Raw genomic sequence first — 27,185 nt, 5'->3', positions numbered from 1 at the left:
GTCAAAAATAACGATCTATTGCCCTGCCTGCCCGAGCACACATACGGCGTGCAGAGCTCCAGAATACAACCACGTGGTTTATCAAATGCTTGAGATAACCTAGTGGTATACGTTTGAGAAAAGTTTTTAAGGGCAGATGAGTATTTATGTTTCCGGAATTTTTTAAAATTTTAAACCGTATTTTTTAGGCATGAAATACCCGGTGCAGATTCGTGAAAGCACCCGAGGGCCTCGCATCACACATTTTATCCTCATTTATCCGTGACATAAAGGTTATGGTTGCCGCTGAAATCTCGTGGTTGTCCTCTTCATGACGAGAAGACCGCGCGTCGGTTCAGAGGCGACACCGCGCTAGAAGAACCAGCGAGCGTCGCCTTAGAGCCCGTCTACAATAGTCCGAACCTGTGCGTGGTCCGTGTCCTTATCCGAATGTGAGTGACGTCACATTGTCTCACCGAATACTGCCCTGTCCACAATTGCGATGTCCGATGTCCGAATGTATTGATTTCTAAAGTTGTCACCAGAGCGCAGTAAATGTGCCAAACAAAATGTTTTTGTTTATTGTTTTGATGCTTTGTAGTTTGAGATTGAACTTATGAAAGTTATGTAAGTTATAAGTGACTAACAACACCTTCCATTTCCTTCAATAACGAAAACAAACACCACGTTTTCAAACGGGAAACCGGAAATTCAAATATCGCGAGTGTTCTGTTCTTTTTCTGTGTCCGAAGTACACAGGTTGGGACAAAAAATTCAAATTGACCTATGTCTTCGGACCAGGTAGGTTCGGACCTTCGCCCACTTGACGCATGACGTCAGAGGGTCACGTGGACCAATCAGCGACGAGTGTCCTTCGGACACAGTTTAGGACATTGCTATTGTAGACGGGCCATTATTGACACGGATACGCCCTTGGGCCGGGCGTATTGGCCCAGCACACCGGGACAGCAGGAGTAGGGCCTGGCTGAAGCGGCGCAGCAGCCGCCGTTGCGGCCGGCGCAGCGGCTAATCTCGCGCCGACGCGCCGAGTGGATGCCGGTGTTTGCCCGGAGCTCGAGGACCGCCCAACCCCACGGGGGCGCCCCCGCGGGTCCCCGTCAACACTTTACACAGCGATAACCGCCGCCCGACCCCTACTCATCCACCCCTCCAATAAAAACAACGCGCCGGGTTTATTATCTGCGTCGCTCGTTCCCGGTGACGCACGGTCGAGCGTCCCTTCCCCACACACACACACACACGCACACACGCTGAACCTTCGCGTCCTGCCTCTGGTGATAAAGACGGCGCGAGGTACGTCCCACACGTCTCTCAGAGCTGACAGGGGATATGAGGCATCCGCGATAGTGGAAGAGTGATGGAATGCGGGGGAGACGCATCTGGCAACTCCCGCCTCGTGAGCTCGCAGGAGAAAGTTAAACTGTGAACACTGTTCTTTTGTTTTTCTTCAATGGAATAGCATACTATAAAAAAAAGTTTATCTTGACACTTGTTTTTACAAAGCCGTGTAGGGTATCCGCTAGCTATATTTCAGCGGTCGTCTAAGCTTACAATTGTAAACTTTTTTTTGCTGTGACTTTTGTTATGAATGTTGTTACGTTTTTTTACGACAATTTAGAACAAATAAACACTCACACATATACGTATAATTTGTATGGATGTCTTGCCCACTAAAAAAAAAAATACGTAACGAATGTTTTGCTTCGAAAGTCCTCTTGAAAGAGGTGGCGTTCGCTAGGGGTTGGAGTGGTGGGGGGGGGGGGGGGGGGGGTGTAATTTCCACAAACAAAAGGAGGGAATTTGAAAGCAAACAGCAGGCGAAGAGAGGTCCTCCCCGAGATGAAGTCCTGACGGTTTTTTCCTGGAAGGACGTGCTTTCATCTCGCGGAGTCTCGGTGGGGTCACAGCTCCTGGATGCAATCCTGGTTCGATTCCCGGCGGGGCTGCTCTCTGATTGGCGCTCGTGGAACTCTCGGTGGTCTTGGTGGTTGCTGTCAGTGAGTCCACGTCCACCCTTCGCGTGTCGGGTCGTTACCACGACGCCGAAATACCATAACGCCGAATGTCAAAATTGACCACAACACCGACAGCTAGAAAACTGCTGTGTACCACAACGCCGAAATAACAACTGAATGAATTTGTGTGTGTTTCTTAAATGTACCTTAACGGTGAAATACCACAATCAAACCTAACCTTACCTAACCTAACCTAGCGTAATATACGCCTAACCTAACTTAACCTAGCCTATCCTAGCCTAGCCTAACCTAGCCTAACCTAACCTAGTCTAACCTAACCTAGTCTAACCTAACCTAACCTTTGTGGCAGTCCTGCAATGACACTTTTCGGCGTTTGTGTATTTCGGCGTTGTGGTACACAGCAGTTTTCTAGCTGCCGGCGTTGTGGTCAATTTGGCATTTCGGCGTTGTGGTATTTCGGCGTTGTGGTTAAATTGGCATTTCGGCGTTGTGGTGCGTCGTCCTGCCAAGTACTACGGTTCTCCCTTTTTTCACCACTGATTTAGATCTCTAGTTTCTGAAATACAATGTGTTATTTATTTACTATGGAATAATGAACAATGTTAACTTAAAATAACACGTCAGAAATATTGTGTCTCGTGTCAGCGTTTCGAACGACAAATCTTCGAACATAAAGCAGTTGGCTCAATGTATAGCACAGTAATTTTCGTAAAATCTAACTTTTTTTGAAACCAGTTAAGCTAATTAGCAAAAACATGAATATTGATACTAATCTTAGTTTAATTAATGAAAAATTAAGTTATGTATAAGTTTGAAGCTGTTTGTGAATGGATTAGCTCACTATTGTGCTGGTGTTTATTTATTTCAAAGAGCCTAGCATTCTGCATTAATTTCATCGCGTTTGTTTTTACTGATGTTTGATTGTTTGCATGACTGACGGGTGTGCCTAGTAAGTTGGTAGCACTGCAGTTGCCGGGTAGAATGACAGTGAGTCATCGGTGTTCTCTCGCAGCCGATAAGCCCCCACTATTCAACATCCAATATTTATTTAGTTCGTCACTTGATAACTGTTCATTTGATCGCGTGGCTAGCACGCTCGCATTTGGACTTCGAGCTCGCCGACTGCGATCGTGGTTCGAACCCAACCACCCCGCGCACAGGATTTCTATAAAACTTTTGATACGTGTGACACAGGTACACTAGCGGCTCCTACCAGCGAACTTTGGAACTGTCAGTGACGCCATACAACATGGCCGACACATGCAGTCAGCCAAAATTAGAATCAAGATGGTGGCAATGATGTTATACAACAGCAGACGACATTTGGGGGCCAGGGGGTGAGATACCATAATTCTAGCAAATTATTCTTAAGGACATACCATAATTTCTTCATCGAACCATCTTTGACGTACCATAACTACAGTATACTGTACCGTAATTACAGCACGGCATACCGAAATTATCTCACGTACATTTCGACGGGTCGTTACCACAACGCCGAAATACCACAACGCCGACAGTTAGAAAACTGCTGTGTACCACAACGCCGAAATAACAACTGAATGAATTTGTGTGTGTTTCTTAAATGTACCTTAACGCCGAAATACCACAATCAAACCTAACCTTACCTTACCTAACCTAACCTAGCGTAATATAACCTAACTTAACCTAGCCTAGTCTAACCTAACCTAACCTTACCTAACTTAACCTTTTGGCAGTCCTGCAATGACATTTTTTGGCGTTAATGTATTTCGGCGTTGTGGTACACATAAGTTTTCTAGCTGTCGGCGTTGTAGTCAATTGGCATTCGGCGTTATGGTTTTCGGCGGTATTGTACGTTCGGCGTTGTGGTATTTCGGCGTTGTGGTGCGTCCCCCATTTCGACAACTGAGGCAGACCAGCTCGTTCCCCCGATACTTTCTGGAGGTCCCATGCCCATCGCCTCGCGCCGGGCGCACTGTGTGCCGAGTGTTATCTCCGCGGTGATAGCGGCGGGCAGCGCGCCGCCCCTGGTAGTCGGGCTGCGGATGGCGCGGCAGCCGGGCGGGCAAGGGAGGCCGCCTCGTCGGCTCAACACCGCCTCCCTTCCAGGCGACAGAGGTGCGTCTTGCTTCCCTGTGGCGCCGGAGAGGTCGTCACCACAACGCCGAACGTACAATAACGCCTAATACCATAACGCAGAATGCCAAATTGACCGCAACGCCGACAGCTAGAAAACTGCTGTGTACCACAACGCCGAAATACCACAACGCCGACAGCTAGAAAACTGCTGTGTACCACAACGCCGAAATACCACAACGCCGACAGCTAGAAAACTGCTGTGTACCACAACGCCGAAATACAGTAACGCCGAAAAATGTACCACAACCTAACCTAGGATAGCCTAACGTTACCTAACCTAACCTTACCTTACCTTACCTAACCTAACCTTTGTGGCAGTCCTGCAATGACATTTTTCGGCGTTAAATGTATTTCGGCGTTGTGGTACACAGCAGTTTTCTAGCTGTCGGCGTTGTAGTCAATTTGGCATTCGGCGTTATGGTTTTCGGCGGTATTGCACGTTCGGCGTTGTGGTATTTCGGCGTTGTGGTGCGTCCCCGCGCCCAGTCCGTGCGGCCATCCTTTTATTTCTTTTTTGTCTAGCATTTCGCATTTTCGAGTTTCCGTAAATATGATAACAGAAGTCCAAAAACATTGTAATAATACTCTTTGTGTATGTTTACGGGAGTATCTGGGCGTAGAAAGATTATTTTTGGGGCTTTCGTTAAACACCACCAACCGTAATCGTTGGCGTTTGCCCACCATTAATGCAGCCAGATCTCGTTTATTTGCAATATCTCCCTTGTATATTATTTCCGTTTCCTCCTCCTCCGTTTAATGGTATCCGAAGCCACAAAAGCCACGAAGAGCGGTTTGTTCAAGTCGCTCGACTCTTTGGGGATGAGTTTGTGGCTGCTTGGCCCCAGGAAAGCGCCGGTTGGGTTTATACTCTAATAGGACGAAAATTTCAAGTCTACTAATTATATTCGATTCATTGGAAACCTTGCAGATCATGTGATCCGCGCATATCACTTTTAAAGTTATGGCCACAGTAACGTTTACAGTTTTTAGATTATTGATATTTTTAATTGTGAGTTATGAGAATTTTTTACTTTTAAGTAATAGGGAGGGGGTGTCTACGATATTGTTTGCCCCCGGGACCTTGGTTACTGTTGATGGCCCTGGCGTTATACATGCCTGTGTTGACAGCAGCCACGCTGTCCGTAACCAAGCCTCGCGCAGTTTACCTAGTCTCTAGAAAATGTTAATAATTATGTCGATTCATTTCGGAGCGAGATGAAGTGGTGAGACGTTCGCACTTGCTTCCGGGCGGGCGCGTGTTCCAGCCTCCAGTTCCCTGCAAGGCCAGTGGCGGATTCAGGAATTTATTTCGGGAGGGGATTTGATAAAAAAAACAACATATCTTGTATTTAACATATCTTGCGTCAACAACAATGAGTTCGGACAGTTACATTATGATTGTCAACATGCATCACCGCCTTTGTGGTTTGTGATTGCTCTCTGTAGCGAAGTTGGTCGATGTCCACCGTGTTCGAATCCCGGCGTTCATAAGCCCAGTTAAATATAGTGCATGGTTTAGTGTGTTTATGTTATTTTGGGCCCACCGTCTCGTGTACAGCTAGGTCTTCTAGACGAGTCGACGACACAGATCAAGGATTTAGGAAATCACCCTGTGAGGGATTGTTTTAAATATACCGTATGTATAGGTGTATTATGTATGGGCGTGATAAGATATTGCAATGTGTAAATATATGTTCATAAATCCATGTTACCTCTACTACGGATTTTGTTTTTAAGAAAATGGTTAAACACATGCAATATTTACTATATTTTTTGGTAATTTCACATAGTTATAATTTCTCACTCTTATATCATAAATGTTTTTAAAGTGTATAAATCAGGATGGCAGGCCGAGTCTTACCTTCTACGCACGAGGCCATCTTTGACTTACGATCTGCCAGCTTAAAAATAAAATTCAGCTGTTGTTAAGTAAATCCATGTGGGTTTGTTCACTATTGGTGCTCCAATGGATACATCCTCTTGTAGAAATATTTAGATGTAAATCAGTAATTTGACACAGAAAATTATTTAATCGCACCTGTAATGAAATATCAAACAATTCATTGAAACTCGAACGTGCAAAGCGACGCGGGGACTGCATAACCTCAACGAAGCATCAACTTTCGTCCGCCATGACACATATTTTTGACTGTTCAACGATGGACAACTTAGGCGCGCTGTGTATGTCTATAATAAGTCAATGGTTCTAGCTGCCTGCACTGTCAGACATTTTATAAAATTCACTGACTTTTCCACGAATAACGCACCTCACATAAACGAAGGGTTCTTAGTAGTTTCAGGTAACTGTATCTTCATAGACGTTACACCGGATCCCGACTTCTGAGTTCTGTGTTTTTTGTGAACAAGTTCAGGATTCCCGTTCCCGCCGACAGAGAAAATCTGACAAACAGGGAACATTCAATGGATTGAAAACTTTGTCTTGAAAACCTGGGAAACAAAAGGAAATTTACAGTATCTAAGAACAAAACTATAGAACAGTAGGCTAGCAAAGTAACTTTTCATATAATATAAAATCTTTATGTTTTAAAACCAAATGTATTTTGATCATAAATTAATAATCCATTAATTATTGAAGTTTTGCTAACAATAACTTAAGCTCTTCAAAGAAGTATGCATTAATTTGAAGCATAGTCAAAATTACATATAATATTTCGCATGATTACAGTCAATACTATATGCAAACACTATTGAACTCAATACCGGACACTCGGCCTGCTTGGCATGGAGAGACATGAAACCAAGGATACTAGAGCTCCCTTGCGAGAGTTACTTTGTTTAGAAAAGTGGAGGGAAATTACATACTTATTTATGACTAGGAGAAATATTATTATTAAAGGTGTCGTCGCGTAAGAAACAACACCGGCTAAGTAACTTTTTTTCGATTTTTTTTTTCGGAATGGAAACTTAATAATTTAGCGATTTCTCACGTGTTTCGTCAAAAATCCAACATAATGTGCTGCTAAGGTTGTTCTTTCCCTTCAGCTAATTGTTGCGCCATATTGGTTAAACGCCCAAAGCATTGGCTGAAGTGTAGTGTTTTCAGTGTGGAAACAGTTTTAAATTACTTTTTTTTAATGTGACTGTTTTTAACGACTGTTTCATACTTACTAACCATCATCAGACGTGGTCAAGCACCATTTCCGAAATATTTCGGGAGTATGGCGATGGCGAAGTTAAAAAATGACTTCACATATGTCACAGCATAACTTATCGTGGTAATTCCTAACTCCATGGTTTTGTCTAACACCGGCTGTCATTCAGTTCCAGCATGGCGCTTAAAGTGTTAGGCTCTACTGTAAAATGGGATTTTTGTCACATAGGCGGTGTTTTTTCTTAAGCGATGGTGTGTAAAAATTATTACAAAATAAAATGCTTCCTGCCTTGTTTTAACCAAAATGTTCGTAATCTCTTTAACATAATTCTTAATGGCAGCATTGATACCTGAAAAATAAACCCATATTTAATTTTCAAATCCTTGTGTATAGCTTTTTTTAAAATTATTTAATGTTAAAATTATTTTCACTCGTTTCAAATTCTGTGATACTTTTGCAGGGAAAGCATTGCAGAGTTAAATAGGTTTACAAGCATATACTTACATGTCAGTTTTCGGGAATGAATAGAACGATTTCGCATTATTTTGCACTCGGCAATTATTACTGCCATAAATGGCACACATTGTTTTGCCGTGCATCTGATCCATTATCAGTATATCCCAAGTGATTTCAACGCTGATTTAACATCACGTTACACGCACGCTGCGAGAACACACACATATCCTTCATTCTGCAACTATTGATATATTAAACGAGACACATTGGAGCCGTAAAAATAATTCTGCATATCCTTTTACACAAATATACTCTAATTGTTTGGATATTTAACGAAATCAAAAAGTATTTGCTGAATTTAATAATCATAACAACTCTCCTTCAATCCAGCGTGTACAAAACAACTATCGATAGAAGTATTATGTAGTTTATGTAGTATTGATGGAACAAATATCAATAACAAACAAATATCAATTCTGAATACTGTGCAAGAAAAAAATTAATAGTCACTTTGGCGTTTTATGTAGTTTGAAATTATCTAATCTATATTGTAGAATATCTGTTATCTTGCCAGATAAAGCGATGAGACAGGGAGAAACTGATTATTGGGACAAGGAAAACTTGGGGAAAATGGCTGATCTAAGAGTTTGAGAGCCCTAAAGATAAACAGGCACACGTAAGAAAAGTTTTTATCTTGTAGACTTTATGTTGTAGTTTTCGAAGGTCTTTATAAACTCCTGAGATGATTATTTAGAGTTCATGGGTGAAGTGAACACAGTGCTAAGCACATTCGTAAATCCACGGGTTGTTCTTGTATAGCTATTAACCAGTGCTCCTAGTAGATGTTGTGTGGTTGCAGACCAGGCCTGAGAGTGCTCACCGGGGGGTGTGGTTGCAGACCAGGTCTGAGAGTGCTCACCGGGGGGTGTGTGGTTGCAGACTGGGGCGGTCACGAGCGGGTCCACCGGCAGCTGTCCGTGTCCAGCGACTCCAAGCTGCTGGACGAGGACATCCGCGAAGAGGCGCGCGTCATCCTGCGGCCCAAGAAGCCGCCGCGGCCCAAGTCAGAGGTGTTCCTCAACAAGGAGCAGCAGAGGCGGACCAAGCGCTACTCCGCCTTCGGGGTGAGTGTCTCTCTCTCTCTCTCTCTCTCTCTCCCAGTGTCTTTTTCTCGATATCTTTATCTCATTCTCTCTTTCTTTCTCTCCCCCACTTCATTGTCGCGCAGTCACGGCCTCTCTGGCGCAATTGTGGATGCACGTCGGCCATCGACGAAGATCTGGCGGTTGGCAGAGGGCCCGATCCCCACCCTACCTTGGAATCAGGGGCGCAAAAACTAAATTTCCAAAGGGGGGGGGGCCGGGCAATATACCTTTTTATAAAGAATCATCTATCCCCCTATTGAAGCGGGGGGGTCCCCCCGGAAAATTTGTATTCCAAGGTGGAAAATAGTGCTATATAAGCAGTTTTAATATATAAAAATTGATTACAGGGCACTTTCTTTGCTCCCGTTTGCCCCCACTACAAGGTTTCAGAGGGGGGGGGGTTAAATACCCTTGCCCCCCCCCCCTTGTTGTTGCGCCCCTGCCTGGAATTAAGAAGCCCCTCACTGAGAGCCCCCCCGGCTTGCGCTTGCAAAAATCATGGCTGTGAAACAGATTTCATGAACATAAAGGTCAAAACTGTAGTTTATGGAAAAACTTCCGAGATATCTTTAATGTTTTCTGCATGTTGCATGCATAAAGGTCAGAGTTTTGGCAGTATGCAACAGGCACCCGTCCAGCGATGACTTGTGTCGGTTGAAACCCACGTGCAAAACTCCCGGGCTGCGTGGTTTTCCTCTGGGAAGTTCCACGGTTCCCCTTCCCCTCGTCTCGAGAATCCTACAGATTTGCGCTTCTGACGGCGACTGTTGCTGTGAGGCGTTCTGCGTTCGATTCCCGGGCAAGGAGCGGACGTGATTTATTTTTACATCCTCTTAATTCGTCACAAAATACATTCCAATGAAACCAATGTGTCAGTGCAGATGGTTCTCTCGTTAGTGGTGAAGATTACCAACGTGCGAAACCTTTCTGTTGTAGTAGAAATTGCTGCCTAAGCAACAGAGCTCATGTGGCGACGGTGGTTATGTTCGAGCCCGATACCCGGCATGACTCTAGTTCATTAGTGATGAGTCGGTTATCACCCAAGTGGTTCGGAGCCCACTGTGATCTTAGGGGTCCCGTCGGCGCCGCTTCAAGCCTGTGTGCGCGGAGTGGATCCCTAAGAAACACTCTTTCAATCTTTTCCTCTTACTCGCGTCTCCTGCCTAGTCGGAACCCGGCCCGCGTGGAGACTGATTAAGTGACATTGTTGTCAAGAAATCATAACCCCCTGCATATTTTTAGCAGAGATTATATGTCAAAGCAGATTCTCGATAGTCAAAGGACCTACCTAAGAAAGTGTAAATTCAAAGTCAAATGCCAGTTTTCTAATGGATACACATTGAGATACGTAATAATATCAGTTTCTTCAAACAGACTTTGTGTGACATTTACCATTCGCACGTGCAAATGAAGTAAATCAAGCTGTAAGTAAACGAATTAGGACCGTGCGTCTCGTCCACATCGAGGTCATTACAGACGGAGGAAGCGTGAGGATGGAGCAGCGACGGAACGCATGGGTGCGGGAGACGGGAGCACCCCGAGAACCCCCACCGGTTCTCGAATTACGAAAATTCCAGGTTGACCGCGAATGGCCTTGGCGGGAGTTGCGTTCGTTTCGGCGAGTAAAACACACGAATGCGCATTGCAAAACAATATTGTAACGTTTTTACAAAAGATATGAAGTTTTTGCAATTTTTTTTTTCTTTGACGTACAGTTATTAGTCTTGTGAAAATAATATTCTATGTTATAAACTCTCGTGGTATGTTTTTCCGTCGAGAAACTATTTCTAATTACAAGAGGACGGCTCATAAACTAGTTTGCTTACGTAGCCGCAAAAGCTGAAGGTAAAATGCATCGTTAGGAAACTGGCTCCATTTCTTCCCTCACTGCTATTCTCATTATTCAGGAACAAGAAACAAGCCCTGCTCGCCTTGACTAGGAAGGACCTAAGTCGATTATTTGTTTTAATTGAGACAGTAACTAACTGACAAGTTTGCTTCGCTAGTTGTGCAACCTGAGCTGTATTTATTTATTTGTTTTGTTCATTTTCCACGTCTGGCCGACGTCATTAGCGGCGCTTGTTAATGGGGTTAATGTTAATTAGGGAACAGTTGTCGCACTTTGCCTGCCGGTGCGCAACAGGTTGTGCCCCGCCGTCTGGCGCCCTCTCGTTCAGTCTTGCACAAGCTGGCGCGGGTTTTCTGTGGAATGCAGCTGAGTGCCTTCACACAGCTCTGGGAAGTGCTTATTCATTGCCCGCCCCGGTGAGTTTAGGTGGCCGGGGTGAACGTTGAAAGGTGGTAATTAAATATGTAGCACAACATTTCTTTTTAAATCTTCTTCAGTAAGTGCGAAGTGGTTAAAAAAATTTTTAACTTAGGTTTTTGGACCATTTATGTGTTAATGTGTGTTTATTAATGCAGTCCTTCCAAATTCTTTTCGATACAAAAGCTCGCATAATGAAACTTTTTTTTTAAATGATCGCAAACTTTCTTGTCCATGCTGCGTGACTGTATTGTAAACGCTTTCGTCGAATAATGCATTAATTTAAAAGCTCGTTGGGAAGGGGTGGGGCGAAGGCAGAAAAGAGTTTTTCGGCAATCGAGCACACAGCAAGGCGACGCAGTAGTGAGCACCACCCTCGCACCACCCCCCCCCCCCCGCCCCCCCGCCAGGGCCCGAATTCGAATACAGGTCCCCGAATCACTCCAGACTACAAGCCTGCCGCTAGCATCTTTCATTCCTAGAACTGATCTAAAATAGAAAAACTGAACTTATCGTGATGGAAATGATATTGCGCCTGTCCGTTGAAAATACGTCACATTTAAGATCCAGTTAATTTTCGTCCAATGCTGTGGCCAATATATATATATTTTTTTTCCATAATTCATGGGTGGTGTATGTAAAAGGCAAGAAACATTACGTCACCGCACACGTGCGTGCTGATGGTTTGTTTGATTCTGTTGAATATTTAAATGTTGACAATAACGCGATGTTTGCTGATAGCAGCGAGTCTGCCGTGATTCCAGCGCGACTTGTCGTGCACAAACACACTCGCGGCGTGCGTCATGTTATGTTGACGAAGGGCTTTTGTGTCGCCGGGAAAGTGGGGGGGAGGGAAGTGGTGGTTCCGCCCGGTCGATAGGGGAGGTGTCCTCGTTCGCAAATGGTCTCTTCGCGTCTCTCTTCGTGTGTCTGTGTAGGGGCAAGGTAAAGGGGGGAGGGGCGCATTGTAAGCTGCTTCGGAAACCAATCTATCGGTCCCGACCCGGACGTAGTACTGTTTGAAGCACGTGGGCGCAAGCTGTGTTCATCGAGGTGGATCATACTTGCAACGTAGCACTGCGTGGGATTATTGTAGAAATAATATTTCAACCGGATATTTAAAATGAATATTATAATTGAATGACTACCGTGCAAATTTTAACTAACACACAAGGCACGTCTATTTTTTTTTAATGCCTCGTCTTTTCAAGATAAAAGTTCTACTGGAGACATCGAATTTTTTTTTTTCGAGAATGTTCTAGTCTTTTCATTGGTATTATAGTGGTCTATAAATAATGTTTGTATAGTTAAGAAGATGTGTGAATAATAAGTTCATTTCAGTAGTACCGATAAAGAAATGTGTTTCTGGTCGTTGGCGTACAGGCTGACCATTTAAAAAAAAAAAAAATCTTTTCAAGCTATGGCAATAAAAACGGCCCTATATATATATATATTTATTTATTTATTTATATATATTTATACATATATAGTACATTGATGACCGAGTTTTCTCGGTTTTTTTGTAAATTGTGTTTTTTAGAAATTATATTTAAATATGAATTACATACTGATGAAACGATGAAATATGAATAGTATTTTTCGATCTTACCGACATAATAATAAGCGTTTTTTTTTTCAAAGATCGTTTAGGCATTTTTAAGTGAACACATGAGTTAAAAAGACACAAATAATATAAGTAAACAATTGATTTTCTTGGTCTAACTTCAAACCAAACACTCATTTGGCTTAGTGTTGCTTAAGAACGCCATCTACTGGAGTAGCTTTAGTGTTGTTGTGTCGTTAAAACAGTTAGTTGCTCCCAATTAAAAAAAAAAATTATTATTTCTCGCCAATAGATGTCAGTAAGAGTCATTTATGTTTAAGTTGATTATCGATAAATTTGATTATTGAAAACACGGATAAAACGAAATTTTCAAAAAATGAATCCTAACTAGATCGATTTATCCTCCCCGTTACCCCCTGCATACTAAATTTCATGAAAATCGTTGGAGCCGTTTACGAGATTCAGAATATATATACATACATACACACATATATATATATATAAGAATTGCTCGTTTAAAGATATATATATATTAGCAAGTTAAAACAGTTTTATTTTGTTTTAAGGAAACAGAATGTTAGTTGCTTGACATACCTATCGTTTCTTTTGTAATGTGTATTCATACGTAGTAATAATGTAAAAAAATTTGCATCTCTGCAATAATTATGTGCGGAATATTTAACAGTCCGTAAACAAACGTTTGCCTGTATTTCCGCGCCATGAAATTATAGGGTCGCATCTTACAGTCCCGCTTCACTAACACACATTCACACATACATTCCTGATTGGGTGCCGTCTGCCCGGGCACACACACGGTGCGCAGAACTCCAGGAAAAAACAACGCTATTTGAAAACTACTGAAGAAATCCGAGTAGGTTCTGTTTACGAAAAGCCGAAAAGTAACATTGATTTCGGATTAAATTTTTTAACTATATTATTAGAAGAGTTAAAATGGCTAAAAGGCGAGTTTTTGGAGTAATTTTTAGGCGTAAAACAACCGCTAGAGATTCTTGAAAGCACTTAAGGGACTTGCATTACACCTTTATCTTCATTTATCCGCGATATATTACGGTCACCTCTCAAATTTCATAATGTCCTATGGACGACGAGAAACAAGACTGCGCGCCTGTTCACAGCATTGCGCTTAGAGGCGACACCGCGCTATAAATACCAGCAAGCGTCGCGCTTATCATCCCGCCTTACTAACGCACATACACCCCGACTCAAGATTCATTGTACTTTCTAGTATACTTTCGTAGCATGTTTCATTAATAATATGTTTGTTTATTTGGAAGCGATAAATGGTAGACGGGCGTTTTCAGGTATGGAAGACTTGGTGTACAGTGTTAAAGGAGTTTCATCGGAACATTTTACAATCGTGTTAAGGGGCTCGCCTGCCTGGGCACACATAAGAACTTCATAAGAAACCACACGATTTGAAAACTGCTCGAGATAACAGAGTGGTGTCTGTTTGTGAGAAACATTTAAGAATGTGATGAGGACGGATGGGTAGGTTTTTTTTTTTTTTTTTTGACGTGACAACGTCTAATAAATCGATGAACGCCGGCTGCACGCACGAAAAAGTGTCCCGTTACGCACATTGTTCCGTTACGCTGTGTCTCGTTACGCTCATTGTACGCTTGCGCCGCATCTATCTCTCTTCCACTCGATTGGCCTATGCGTCCGAGGAGAAGAAAGACAGCGGCAGCACACAACTTACATCTACACGTGAACTGTTCCGTCGACTGTTTATAAAGTGAAGTGAAAAGTTAATGTGGTTTTCATTGCTTATTACAACAACAATTTCGGCAATAAAGGTTAATTATTCTTGCATTTTAAATATCTGAGTACTAGTATAATTTCAAGTATTTATTCTTTTATTATTAAAATAAAAATGATTCAATTTTATTCATAAAAGTATGCAATCATTTCATCAATGTTTTGTTATGACGTTGTCATGTTAAACTATCTTCCGTAAACCGACTTTACAGACAACCAATTTTTTTTATCAGTATTTAATTTTAAAACTGTATTTTTAGAAGAGTGAAAATGCTTAAAACGCATGTATTCAGAATATTTTTTTTTACATTAACGCCCGGGAAAGATTCTTGAAAGCATCCAAGGATTTTGAATTTCACCTTATGTTCGCTTCTCCGCCATATAAGGTTATGGTTACCGCTCAAATCTCATAGTTGCCTAATGCATGACGAGAAAAGACTGCGCGCCAATTCAGGAGATACCGCCCTAAAAACACCAGTTAGCGTCGCGCTTATCATCCCGCCTCACTGACACAGATATTAAGGGGCGTTATTCGTTTGAAAGCCACACCACTCTATTCCTGATCGTTGTACTTATTCTACGTAACGGTATGAACGTTACGCATTTTTGATCCTTACGCTAGGTACTCTGATGACGTCATCGTATCGACTCACCCAGCTGGCTATAAAAAAGAAGTTTCACTTCAAAAAAATTTGGTAATAAAAAAAAATATATAATGTGTTTTGGACACAAGCCGTTGCTGTTATACACTATGTCTTAAAGAAACCTCAATAACAGACTAAACAATGTGATTGTACAATCACACCGAGAACAAGCAAAAATCATCCGATGTCAAAGATTAAATGCGGAGACAGAACAGAGAAGTAATTTAAAAAAAATATCACAGCACAGATGAACTACAAGATAATCTGGACAACGCGATAGCATCGCTGTGTTGTCTGAGGTCATTTTTCCCCCCCTTCATTTACAGTTCTTGTTGAAAATTTCTCGTCTTTGTTAGCCGGTATTCGATTGTACTGTGATATTTTTACAATTCCTTCCATGGAATTCTCTGTGCTGTTGATTTTGGCCTGTTAGGTAGATTTCAATAAAATACTACTTTTTGTAGCCGTTGCCATGGAGCGACTTCCGAAAAAAATTTATATAGTTTTTTCGTTTCATGGTACATAGACCCCAAAACCTTAGTCAAATCAAAAGTTATATAATTTACCACAATTTTGAGGATACGATAACTGCCGCAAGTTTTCACAAATCACTTCCAAACTGATACATTAAATCTAATTGTGAAAAATGTCGTTCGAGTTCGCTAATGGGCAACATCCTACCAAAGGGGTAGAAATGGGGAAGTTTTTTTTGAAAAAAAGAATAACAGCTTTAACTGCTGTTATCACAACACGTATGTAACATTAGGAAATATCGATGGAAAGTGTTTGTGACAGAACAAACTAGTTATAGTGTTCCAACCTCGGGGATTAGTACAAGTATTTAGCCAATTAATTACATGTTGCCTCGTTCGAACCTAAAATAATAAGAACCGTCAGACAGCCGTTGCAACTACCAGGGAGACCGACCGCTAGAGCGCATGCGCAGAGAGAAGACTGGAGTAGGGGAAAAGGAAGGGAGGCAGTACAGACCACCAGGGAGGGGGCAATAAGAAGGAGAGGTGGAAGGAGGGAAGATTCTTGTTTAGCGATGACGTCACACTCATAAATGTCTTCTTGCTGCCGGCACAATAGATTTAAATTTATATAAATAGCCCGTAACTAGTAGTAATTGTGAGGGGTAAAAAAAATCAGTATGGTGAGTGAGACCCCAGCTCAAGTGTTTAGGAATGGTATGAAGTATTTGTAGCGATGCACGTGACGCCCCTGGCTCGCAGCTGCAGCGCCCTCGTTAGTCGCCGGCCGCGGACCAGTTACGCCCCCTTAATTAGCGTCGTGCGCCACGCGCGGGGCTAGCCAGGTAATGATGATTGCCTTATCGATCCCGCGGAGTTCCCGCCCTCCTTTCACCCCGTCCCCCCGTTCACCCGGCGAACCACGCGTAACAGCGCGGCCCGTCATCCTCATAACCCCTCGCCCCCGGGGCATCTCTGCGCTCCTTAATTGTGTCTATTGCGTGTCTTGAGGGCAACCCCCTCCCCCACCCCAGCGGCAAGCTCGCTGCTTCGAGGTACTGCGACGTCACAGCTGTTTCATGACGCACGCGGCGTCATTGCGATCGATTCATTTCGACTTCAGTGCGGCGCGGTCAACTTACACTGAACCATCAGTAGGGACCGGAAAAAAAATTCGCGGGTTCAATGACTTGTAGGATGACCTCCATAGTTCTACGTACAATCGGTCAAATGTCACCCACTCATTGGTTGCTGTCTTGTGAGACGTCCCAGCGTAGCAGCCTGTGATTCGATAAAGCTTTGGGTCGGGTGTTTTTCATTGGCCCAGTCATCCAGGTGAATTGTGAACCAATAGCAGAGTCATCACTGAGGTATAACGATTTGTATTTTAGCCTATCACGAAATGAATTCGCGAATTTTTCCGGTCTCTAACCATCAGACATAAAGTTTTATCTAGCAATCGAACATAAATTTACATACTAACAAATTTACAAATTACAGCAATTCCTGATGAACCATCTAATTTTAACATAAAACATAAAACAAATTATAATAAATACAAACCTAAAACATATTAAACACGGTTTTAAATTTAAAAAATCATTAAATATAATTAAATTTTTTATTATGAAGTCATTCTCTCGCACATCCAAACACACACATTCATTCTGTATTCCTTTGCTACTAGAGTGGCGAGCTTTTTTTTTGAGGAGGGGGAAGGGGGGTGTTTGGGAATTATTTAATGCTTAGTCTCACAAGCTGCGATGTTAATTTCGTTTTTATGGTCATTAATATCCTTGCAAATCCATCACACACAATTTTTCCAACCAAATGTTTACTTAACGTTATTTTCGATATGTGATAGTAATTACGATCACTTGCGTGACTTTTTACCGCCGTTAGATAGTATTTAGTAAATGTTAGTGATGGGTCGAATCCGAATCTTGTTTTGAATGGAAAAAAAATATAATGTACAGTAAATGACAAATATTAACCATGGTGTTGAAACATTTTACCTTTTAAATGGTTGTTTCACAAACTAAGTTTCCAGAATCAATACGTGCTGTAATTGTATTTATAAATGTTGATAGGACGATAGATTGAGGCATGGTAACAGGATAGGTATGAAGAAAAAATTTGATCTGGTAAACGTCAGAGGTTATCAGTGTTGCATTTTTAATTTACTTAAATTTCCTGTAATGTTTTTCTTCGAATCTTTTTCCTCGAACATCGAATCCTTAGGATTTTAATGGTTATTGAGGATTTGATTGGCCCATCCGTAGTAAATATCTGTTTATGAAATTTGAGACGAAACGCGAAATGCAAGAGAGCTATCGATATAAATTTAGAGAAAGATGTCTCAAATAACAGTAAAGACCATCAGGCCTGTAAGACCGAGCCTTGGGATTGATAGGTATTCGCACCGCACAGGACCGAACTCTGTGCGTGTGAATGTCGAGGCATGTCAGGATGTCGGTATCGAACCAGCTGGGAGAGGCTGGACAGGCCTTCCACCGGACCACGGGTTTCCTGGGTGACTGAGGAGTCCCAGAAGATGCGGTGGATCGGGATAAGGCGCCAGTTAGTTGACTTGATGTAAGCTTTTGGACATGCGCCATTGCTAAGCACACGTATGTCTGTAGAAGAAAACTACAAAAAACTCAAAAGACAAAAACACAAACTAAGCAAAAAAAATTGCTGTTGTCGACAGGATATAAACACCACATAATATTCCCTAACAGGAATATGGTCAACAAACAAAGAAAAACAAAGAAAAATGGACTAAGAGAACGAAAAAAAAAACCCACAAATGATGACAGCACAAAAATATTAAACCCAAAAAAATTCAGCACAACAGTTGAAACGAGACAAAAACACGACAAAACTGGAAAAATATTGTGTTTGTTTCGTCTTTTCGTTTTGTCGTTTTGCTGAATATTTTTGGGTTCAATATTTTTGTGCTGTCATCATTTGTGGTTTTTTTTTTCGTTCTGTTAGTCCATTTTTCTTTGTTTTTCTTTTTTTGTTGACCATATTCCTGATATGGAATATTATGTGGTGTTTATATCCTGCTGACAACAGCAATTTTTTTGCTTAATTTGTGTTTTTGTCATTTGGGTTTTTTGTAGTTTTCTTCTACAGACATACATGTACTTAGCAATGGCGTATGTCCAAAAGCTTACATCAAGTCATGCACTCCCATTGCACATATCTTTCAAAGATAATGCCAGTTAGTTCTGTCTTCGGGCAGTCAGCTGTCTGGTGAGCCGCGAATGTACCTGGCCGCAGGTTTTGGCCTGACTGGAGCTGGGGGGACCCAGAAGGGCGCAACCGGCCTGTGGTGGCTCTAAGGGCAAGTACAGAGGGTTGAGGTCGACTGGAGACTTGGTAACCCAAAGGTCGGCCCCACATCCTAATAATCATGGACCGCCCCGGTGGAAGCATGACTTGCGATCCCAGCTCCCGTTAATTCGATGTGGCTCTCTATCCATTCCCTGGTAAGCCCTTACGGTGCAGGTACAGGGAAGATGGATTCTTGCGTGTACTTTCGGGGAAAAAAATGTCGGGATCGAACCAACGACCCTCGCCACGTGAGCGCGACGCTTTAACTTAAAAACTTTTGAAACCAAGCTGGCGTCTTACGGTGTGTGTCTCTCTCTCTCTCTCTCTCTCTCTCTCTCTCTCTCTCTCTCTCTCTCTCTCTCTCTCTCTCTCTCTCTCGCTTGACAGACATTTTGTTATTCGTGCAATCGCTAGGTGGAGTCAATCCACCTCGTGCTTGTCGCTATCTTGGCTTTCCACCGGCGAGGAAGAATCCGCAAGAAGGGGGAGGAGGTGTTTGGATGAATAAGCGACGTGTCGGCGTGCCTGTTTCGCGTCGCCTGAGCGCGATAAGAGCAGCTGGGAGTTATTGTTTCGTTTCAGCCGCGCGGAAGCCATGGAGGTTATAATACACAGTCGGTTTGCAACTTCCTGGGGCAAAGCAAGTGCATATCGGCGGTGAAGGTATTTACCGCGTGCAGTGTATCGACTCGCGTCTTTACAAGTGGCCGTTTTGGATTTTTTGCTGGAATTAATGGAGGTGAAAACGGTAAATACATGTATTTCAGCTCAAATTCTGGCGGGCAATCTTGCCTAAAATTTGGCTGTCTACAGCCGTTTTGAAGGAGGTCCTGTTTATTCTCCTCGGCGCATTGTTGTGGTTACTGAATTTTTAATTGTGATTAAAATTGGTGTAATGTTCACGCATCTGTTTACATCTATTTTACTACGTTATTTGATCCAATGCATGTTTACATCAACGTATGTGTTTGTATGTTCCGATAGTATTTTCACCAAGTATTGTATTATTGGTAAATTTGATTAATTAGTTTAAATAACAAATTTTACTACCATGTTTAACTTAATGATTTCAGAATCACTTAATTCAAATATAGAAGGATCTAGACTCACAGATTTAGTACAAAAATCGTTTAGATTTTACGGCACTTATTGTCAATACATATGCAGATAAATAAATATATAATAAAAAAAATCCTATAACAGAGTCCCGGACAAATTGCGACTGGAAATTCTGCAAAAAATTACTAGACACTATCAAACAATGGAAAATGACTTTTAATGCACGTTAAATACAATTTCTGTAGTTTTTTGCATCGCGAATCACTCGTGAATTTCTTTGTTAATGATTGTATTCATGAATTTTCATGCATTTTAACGAATATTCGTGAATATATGTATTTTATTATATGTAGTACTTATATGTAGTATTTCATGCAGTCAGTTTTTTTAAATGATAATACCGATAGGCGCTAGCGTAGCGTGACGGGCTGAAGATAATTACCGCTGCGTGTCAATCAGAGAGATGATTTAACTATCGTATATTTAGACAGCTACCATTTGAATAATAAAATATCTTACTCGTTCACGTGTGTTTGTATCCTTGAAGAATTAATTATTGCGTCAGATCAGCAACGGAACATTCTTCAAGTGCGCACATCGCTGTTGCTGAAATAATTTAAGTATTCGGGGAAGGGGTGAGGGGAGGCAATGTTTCCTCTGATGGTGGTGGTAGTTTTTGCAAGACCAAGGAACCCTCCAGTGTCTCGTGGATATAGACATATTCTTGCTTTTATTAAATAACTATTAAAATTAGCTTCTCTGAAAATATTTGCGTGTAGGTATAGAATAAGTTTGATTTTATTTAATTTCATAAGCTATACAATTTCGCTGTGCCCTTTGTTTGGCTCTAAAGAATTTAAATTTCTTTCTCGAGAATTTTGTGCTATGTCACCCAGTGATTGTAAGACTTTCCACTCAAAAGAAATTTCCGGTTGCATTAAGTATGAAGCTGCTTGTGTCCAGCCTCGCCACAGCATTCACGCACGCTATGTATGGTTCGATAATTCAAGCTCGAGTCTGACACTGAACAATCATTCTGAAGCGGGATCTCGCAATGACCACGTATAACTTGAAGCGGTACAGGAGGCGAAGCCAGCCTTTTCGTGGCATTCCAGACGGACGTTCCGAAGGCACGGACAAAGTACTGTATTGCATCAAGTCGGACCTTCCTGATAAAACAGTTCGCCTTTGGAACAGCCTGGACCAAAGTGTTGAAAATCACCCATTGAAAACTTTACACTTTTAACTCGCAGACACCTAAACCAGTGTCGTATTGGATAAATGTGTGGATGGCAATACCGTTTATTTCAATATTTACTTGAGGATTTTTAAGTAATTGGCATTTGTTAGTGCTTTATTATTTTTTGGGTTATTATCGTGTCTTATTTTGGGTACTGGTTCATTGTAACTGTGGCCCAGGGAAGCCGAAATAAATAAATACGGTTTCTGCGCTTAAACTACTGTGTCGCGTTGTTCTGACAAAAGACCGGTTCAGCGAGTATAAAGCTGTTCTGATAACAGCTTCTGAGTAAATTAATCCAACTGTCAAAAAAATATTTTTTTTTTCCCAGTGGTTCCAATTAAAACAGCGCAAATTTCCCGTAATTGAACTTTATGGGGGAATATTAGGTGAGTTCGCGCAGCCCTAGACGGCGCGAAGTTCCGCAGTTACGTGCGTGGTTTTAATTCGCCGGCTGATGAATGGCCGGCGCGGGCCGCCCGGGGGTTGCGTTAATTTCGCCAGGACGTCCCCCGCCCCGGCGCGGAATGTGGGTCAGGCGGCTCGCGAATCGATTACTCCAGGGCGGGGTGGTCGCGCGCAGACGTCGCGGGCCGCGTGCTCTCCGAGACTGAGGCCCCGCCGAGACGGGAAGCCTAGTTCTTTGGCCCACCCGCCAGATAGCAGCTTTCATAATACATTTCTGACACAGCTACATTGAATGTGAGAAGTAATGCATAGAGACCGGAAAAATTCGCGGATTCATTTCCCGGAATGCTAGAATCCAAACACATACAACTTCATATTTCTCCTGTGATTGGCTCACAGTTTTTCTGAAGGACTTTGAGCCAATGAAATACCTTTAACCAAAGAAGTATCTCGTCGGAAGCATCCAAGTTGCCAGGTCTCACAAGTCAGCAGCCAATGAACAGGTGGCATTTTCCCAAGTATGTAGGGGATCTTGGAGTCTATCCTAGAGGTAACGGCGAATTTTTCCAGTCCCTAGTAATGCATAAGGCCAACGATCCAGTGAAAATTAATTCGCTTTATTTCGGGAGCCACATATTTTGTGGTAAGTATGGCATACCAAAAAAGGTTTTGCATCTCCTACTCATTTATACAGTACATGATCTTTAGTTACAAAACATCGTTAAATGTTTTTTTCGCACAAATTAAAATTTCTTTTAGTAAGCAATTAGTTCACCAAGTAGTTAAATTAACGCTCTAATACTAAAACATTGTATTTTAACCGGTAGCCCGAGGTTTTTTTTTTGTTAGTAACGTTACATGTCGCGCGAAACATGGTTTCAGTTTCTAAGTCGCACTTCTACATCTCCCTCCTTCTTCCGTGCACGAAACTGAATTTCGCTAAAGTGCGGCTCCGGTGGATTTGTGTGTGTGTGTGTGGGGGGGGGGGGGGGGGGAGGGAGGGGGATTGATAGACCCTCCCAAGCCCAAATTGTATTTTTTTTGTAAAACTTCTTTTTTTATCAAAAGTTGTATGAAACTGTTAATGTGCAGTATTTGAGACCACACATTTGTAAACAATCCACAAGTCTCTCTTGTACGAAGGCCCCTCCTGAAACCTGCCTGTAGCTGCTCTTGGTTCCGCTTCTCCCAAGCGCGGCTCCAGAGGAAGGGCGCAGGGGGCGATAGCCCCTTCCGAGCCCAAATTTTACTTCTTATTTCTTTATAGGAATATTAATGTTAACTTAAATACTTTCGTTAATGTGCTAAACTCTTCTTTCAATCAAAATTTGTACGAAAATACTAAATATAAGTATTTGAGACCTTATATTTTGTGAATATCCCAAGGGCAATGTCATTATTATTAACTGCATCAGCATCCTCCTGTGTGTGAGAGCCCTGCCCGAGAGGTCTTTCTGGAGCCGCCATTGGCTTCTCCGCGGGTCGTGTTCCGTTTCGCTCACCGCGCACGAGAGCAGCAACGACGCGAGGTCGCGAGATGGACGGAATGATCCCCCATCGTCTCGTCTGCATCGAGGTCATCGAGAGACGACGAGGGAGCGTTGTTGGCGGAACTGACTGGTTTGGAGAGAGACGGGAGCACCCCGAGAAGACTCGTCGATCCACGGCAACGCCCGCCACGTTTCCGCGCTCGCGAAAGAAAAAAAAACATCCCGGGGTTCGACCACGTTCGGGAATCGAACCCAAATCGCCGCGGCGGTGGGCGAGTGATCTGACGACTCGACAGAAGATTGCAGCGAACCCCACCATTTCCACATATTGGAATCCGAACTACCGAGTCCGCTCGCTGGCCCACGAAAACTAATCACAAAACAATAACATTGAGTATACTACTCAATTATTCGTTCCGAATAACAGCTGCGTGCTGCTCTTGTTACAATAGTTTTTTTTTTTTAAAATAAGCTAATTTGCCACAGACAAAGAACCGGTGCATTTGAAACATTATCTATGTTCAGTTCACCTGCACGAAGGCATGCGCATGGTGATGAAAAATAAATCGTTTCTGCCAACGAACCATGCCATTAAAAGTATAGGAGTTGTTCTGCCCCGACCTTACGTTATTTGTGTGGCAAATGTATTAATATACTTGTATCTATGATAATGTTAATTTTTGCAGACTATGCAAAAGGTTTCATAAAATGTTTGATAATGTTAAATAAAAACTGTACAGAAACCTGAGTTTTTCCGGGTTTTTGGGAAAACCTAATTTTAATTGAAATATGTTTTATATACTAAAATAATGAGTTTTAAGACGAACCGTTAATCCAAACACTGTATACCACTTGGTTTCATGATTTCAGTACATGCTACGACATAAAAAAATGCGTTTTAGTTTTTTAATCAAAACATTAATTAATGACTTGTTTAGTAGAAAAAATCATTTTACAAACAATCAAATGTGGATTTATTATGAATTTATTTATAAAAATGTGCAAAAAACTAGAAAAATTAGAAGCAAAATAATGAAAAAATACTGCCCCTATATTAGTGTTAATGAGGCGGGATGATAGTGCGACGCTCGCTGGTGCTGCTAGCGCGGTGTAGCCTCTAAGCGCAAGGCTCAGGACTCGCGCGCAGTCGTCTCGTCGTGCATGTAATGAAAGGCCCTTGAGTGGCTAAAAATTATTCTGAAAACACGCGTTTTAGCCGGTTACACTCTTCTAAAATTACAGTTTTAAAATGAAATAAACTGAAACGGAACCACCCATCCGCCCTCAGCGTTGTCTTAAATGCAATTCGTTGCCATGCACCACTTGGATATCATGAGCGAGTTTTCAAATCACGTGTGTTGTTTCTTGTGAAGCTTTGCACGCCGCATGTGCTCCAGGGTAGGCAGGGGCCTTAAGGGGGTGCCTCCCATTTCAGGTCATGATTTTATATTTGTTTTAATCACTGATCAACTTTTAGACTTTTTCAATTGTTTAACTTTTACGAAATTAAAAATATATACAGCGCATACTTTTTGCATAATTATCTACCAAAGTAACATTTTTAACGTTTTTGGGTTGTACAAATAAGGAGAATTTAATTTATTGCAGAACTGAAACTTTTTAGGTTTAACTGGAATGCCACTGGCTACTTCATGATATGGTTTGCATTTCTATCACAAAAACTCATTTTATGTTTCTCGGCTGTCAAAACCGTAACAAATTTGAGAATTTTGAAATTCCAGGTAAAATTAATGAATATTTTCTGAAAGAAATTCAAACCATTTCTTGATATAGCCAGTGGAATTGCAGTTAAACCTAAAAAGTTTCAGTTCTGCAATAAATTAAATTCTCCTTATTTGTACAACCCAAAAACGTTAAAAATGTAATTTTGGCAGCTAATTATGCAAAAAGTATGTGCTGTATATATATTTTTAATTTCATGAAAGTTAAACAATTCAAAAAGTCTGCAAGTGTCTATGTAATCACTGTAAATATAAAATTTTGACCTGAAGTGGGAGGCAACCCCTCAAAGTCTCGCGATTGTGCACAGAGGCTGAAGGCGGTGGAACCGGTCTCCGGACCACCTGGGTCCCCGACCTAGTGCCGACCCGAGCCGGGGTGTCGGGTTCGAGTGTGACTAGCTAGCCTTCACTACTCCCGAAGACCTTCATACTTGCGCCAGGAGTCACACAGTTACCGTCGCTGAAAGTTTCCGCTGATGTCACCACCGCCTGCGATCATGCTATCAGTGCGGCCCTACATTTTGCGAGACCACTTCTGCAGTACCTACCTTCATGCAGGATGTCCATAAAAATAATGTCCCAGTTATAACATTTAATAGTGTATCAACTGTAAGCGTTGCGGAGTGTTGGTTCAAAGTCACAATTAAAGAGTAACTCAAACTTGTTTTAGATAAGCGCATGCTCGACTACTGCTTTGTTTTTTTTTTTATCACTTGCAGCGCGAAAAAAAATGGTGAACCTGTAAACTTTATTTGGCAACAGGATGGAGCCCCTCCCCAATGGGATCTCTGTACGAAAACGGTTGAACATCGAAGTGCCTCCTGACCGTTGGATCGGTCGTAATGGTCGAGACGACAGAGCTCTTTTTCGCTGGCCTTCACGTTCAACTGACATAACGCCATGCGATCTTTTTTCCTTTGGGGCTTTATACAAGATCGTGTCTATTTTTCCGCCGCTACCTAATGATCTGCCACAAGAGTTGAGAACAGAATTGAAGAGGCCATTGCTTCCATTACTCCGGACGTGTTAACCATAGTGGGGGAAGAATTGGACTTTAGGTTGGACGTGTGCCGTATAACTAAAGGTGCACAAATTGAACATTTCTAAAATAATATTAGGTTAACTTAACTTCAATTGTATGTATGATTAGTTGTAAATAGTTAAATTAAACTGTTATAATATTAACATTTAAACTGGAACATGGACATCCAGTATTTTGGAGAGAAGTTTTATTGGGGTTCCCTGGAGGGTGTAAAATAGCCCCCCCCCCCCCCTTTTTTCCCCCCCAGAGAATAGTAGGGTTAAGAATTCTCCACAGGAAAACTTGAAGGAAAAACACTCTTTATAATGATTTTAAACCAACCTGGGACTAAAATTTCCACGAATATTTTGTTTAAGAATTTTTTTTTTCCTGATAAATCTTTAATGGGTAAGTTCTATAAATACTTACGATTAAAATCGGTGAAATACGTCATTATATGAGGCAATAAAATTTTTGAAAATTTTTCTAATACGAAATCATGGAAACAGAATTTAAATCTAAATGTATTTACCAGCACTTTCAATTACATAGTAAAAACAATTTAATACTTCCTTTTCTCTTTAATGTCAATTTTTTTTTCACAAAAAGCTATAAAAACAAGGAAAACAAAGAATGAAAATGGGTTGGCGTGGGGCATCGTCACTGTGTCTCTTTTGACGTCCGCGTACGTTGCAGTAGCATGTCTGCAGATGTGGCGTCCGCGAGGTCTTGGTTCAGATGTCAACAAGGAAAGCTGATGCAGTAGGTATACCACGCGAGTCTTTCAGTACCTGCGACAGTTTTTTTGACGTGACAACGTCTAATAGATCGATTAACGCTGGCTGCACGCTCGAAAAAGGATGTCTCATTGTCCCGTTACGCTCATTGTACGCTTGCGCCGCATCTATCTCTCTTCCACTCGATTGTAACAACCATCCATTTGACTTTTTCGAGGCACATTAAACTTGAAACACTCCCATTCGTTTCCTACTTTTCCTATCATCGTCCTATCCTTAACAGAATAACACAGATTGGAAGAAGTTAAATAGCAAACATGTATAAAAGTTAAAGTAATAAACATATTTGAATTAATGAGTGCAAATAAAAGTAAATTTATCAATTAAATTGTAGATTTCATTTCACTCCTTATTTGTATCCATACAAAATAGTGATAATTCAATAAAAATGATTCAATTTTATTCATAAAAGTATGCAATCATTTCATCAATGTTTTGTTATGACGTTGTCACGTTAAACTATCGTCCGTAAACCGACTTTACAGACAACCAATTTTTTTTAAGTGATATCGTTGGAAAGTGAGTTTCCAAGGACGAACCTCGTAAAAG

At 41.7% G+C, this 27,185-nt stretch overlaps 1 protein-coding gene across 6 annotated transcripts in view; it reads left to right on the top strand.

Moving 5' to 3' along the window:
* Positions 1-27,185, top strand: part of LOC134533300 (cyclin-dependent kinase 14) — a 422,243-nt gene that overhangs the window by 362,511 nt on the left and 32,547 nt on the right. For all 6 annotated transcript variants that reach the window (XM_063370778.1, XM_063370786.1, XM_063370794.1 and 3 more), the window contains one exon: positions 8,606-8,790. In XM_063370778.1, coding sequence (XP_063226848.1) covers positions 8,606-8,790 — 185 coding nt within the window. The remainder of the gene's footprint in view (positions 1-8,605; positions 8,791-27,185) is intronic.

Source organism: Bacillus rossius, chromosome 1 (genome assembly GCF_032445375.1).
Source record: "Bacillus rossius redtenbacheri isolate Brsri chromosome 1, Brsri_v3, whole genome shotgun sequence".
NCBI lineage: Eukaryota > Metazoa > Arthropoda > Insecta > Phasmatodea > Bacillidae > Bacillus > Bacillus rossius.
The sequence above is the reverse complement of the archived record's forward strand: the minus strand, read 5'-3'. Positions and strand labels throughout refer to the sequence as shown.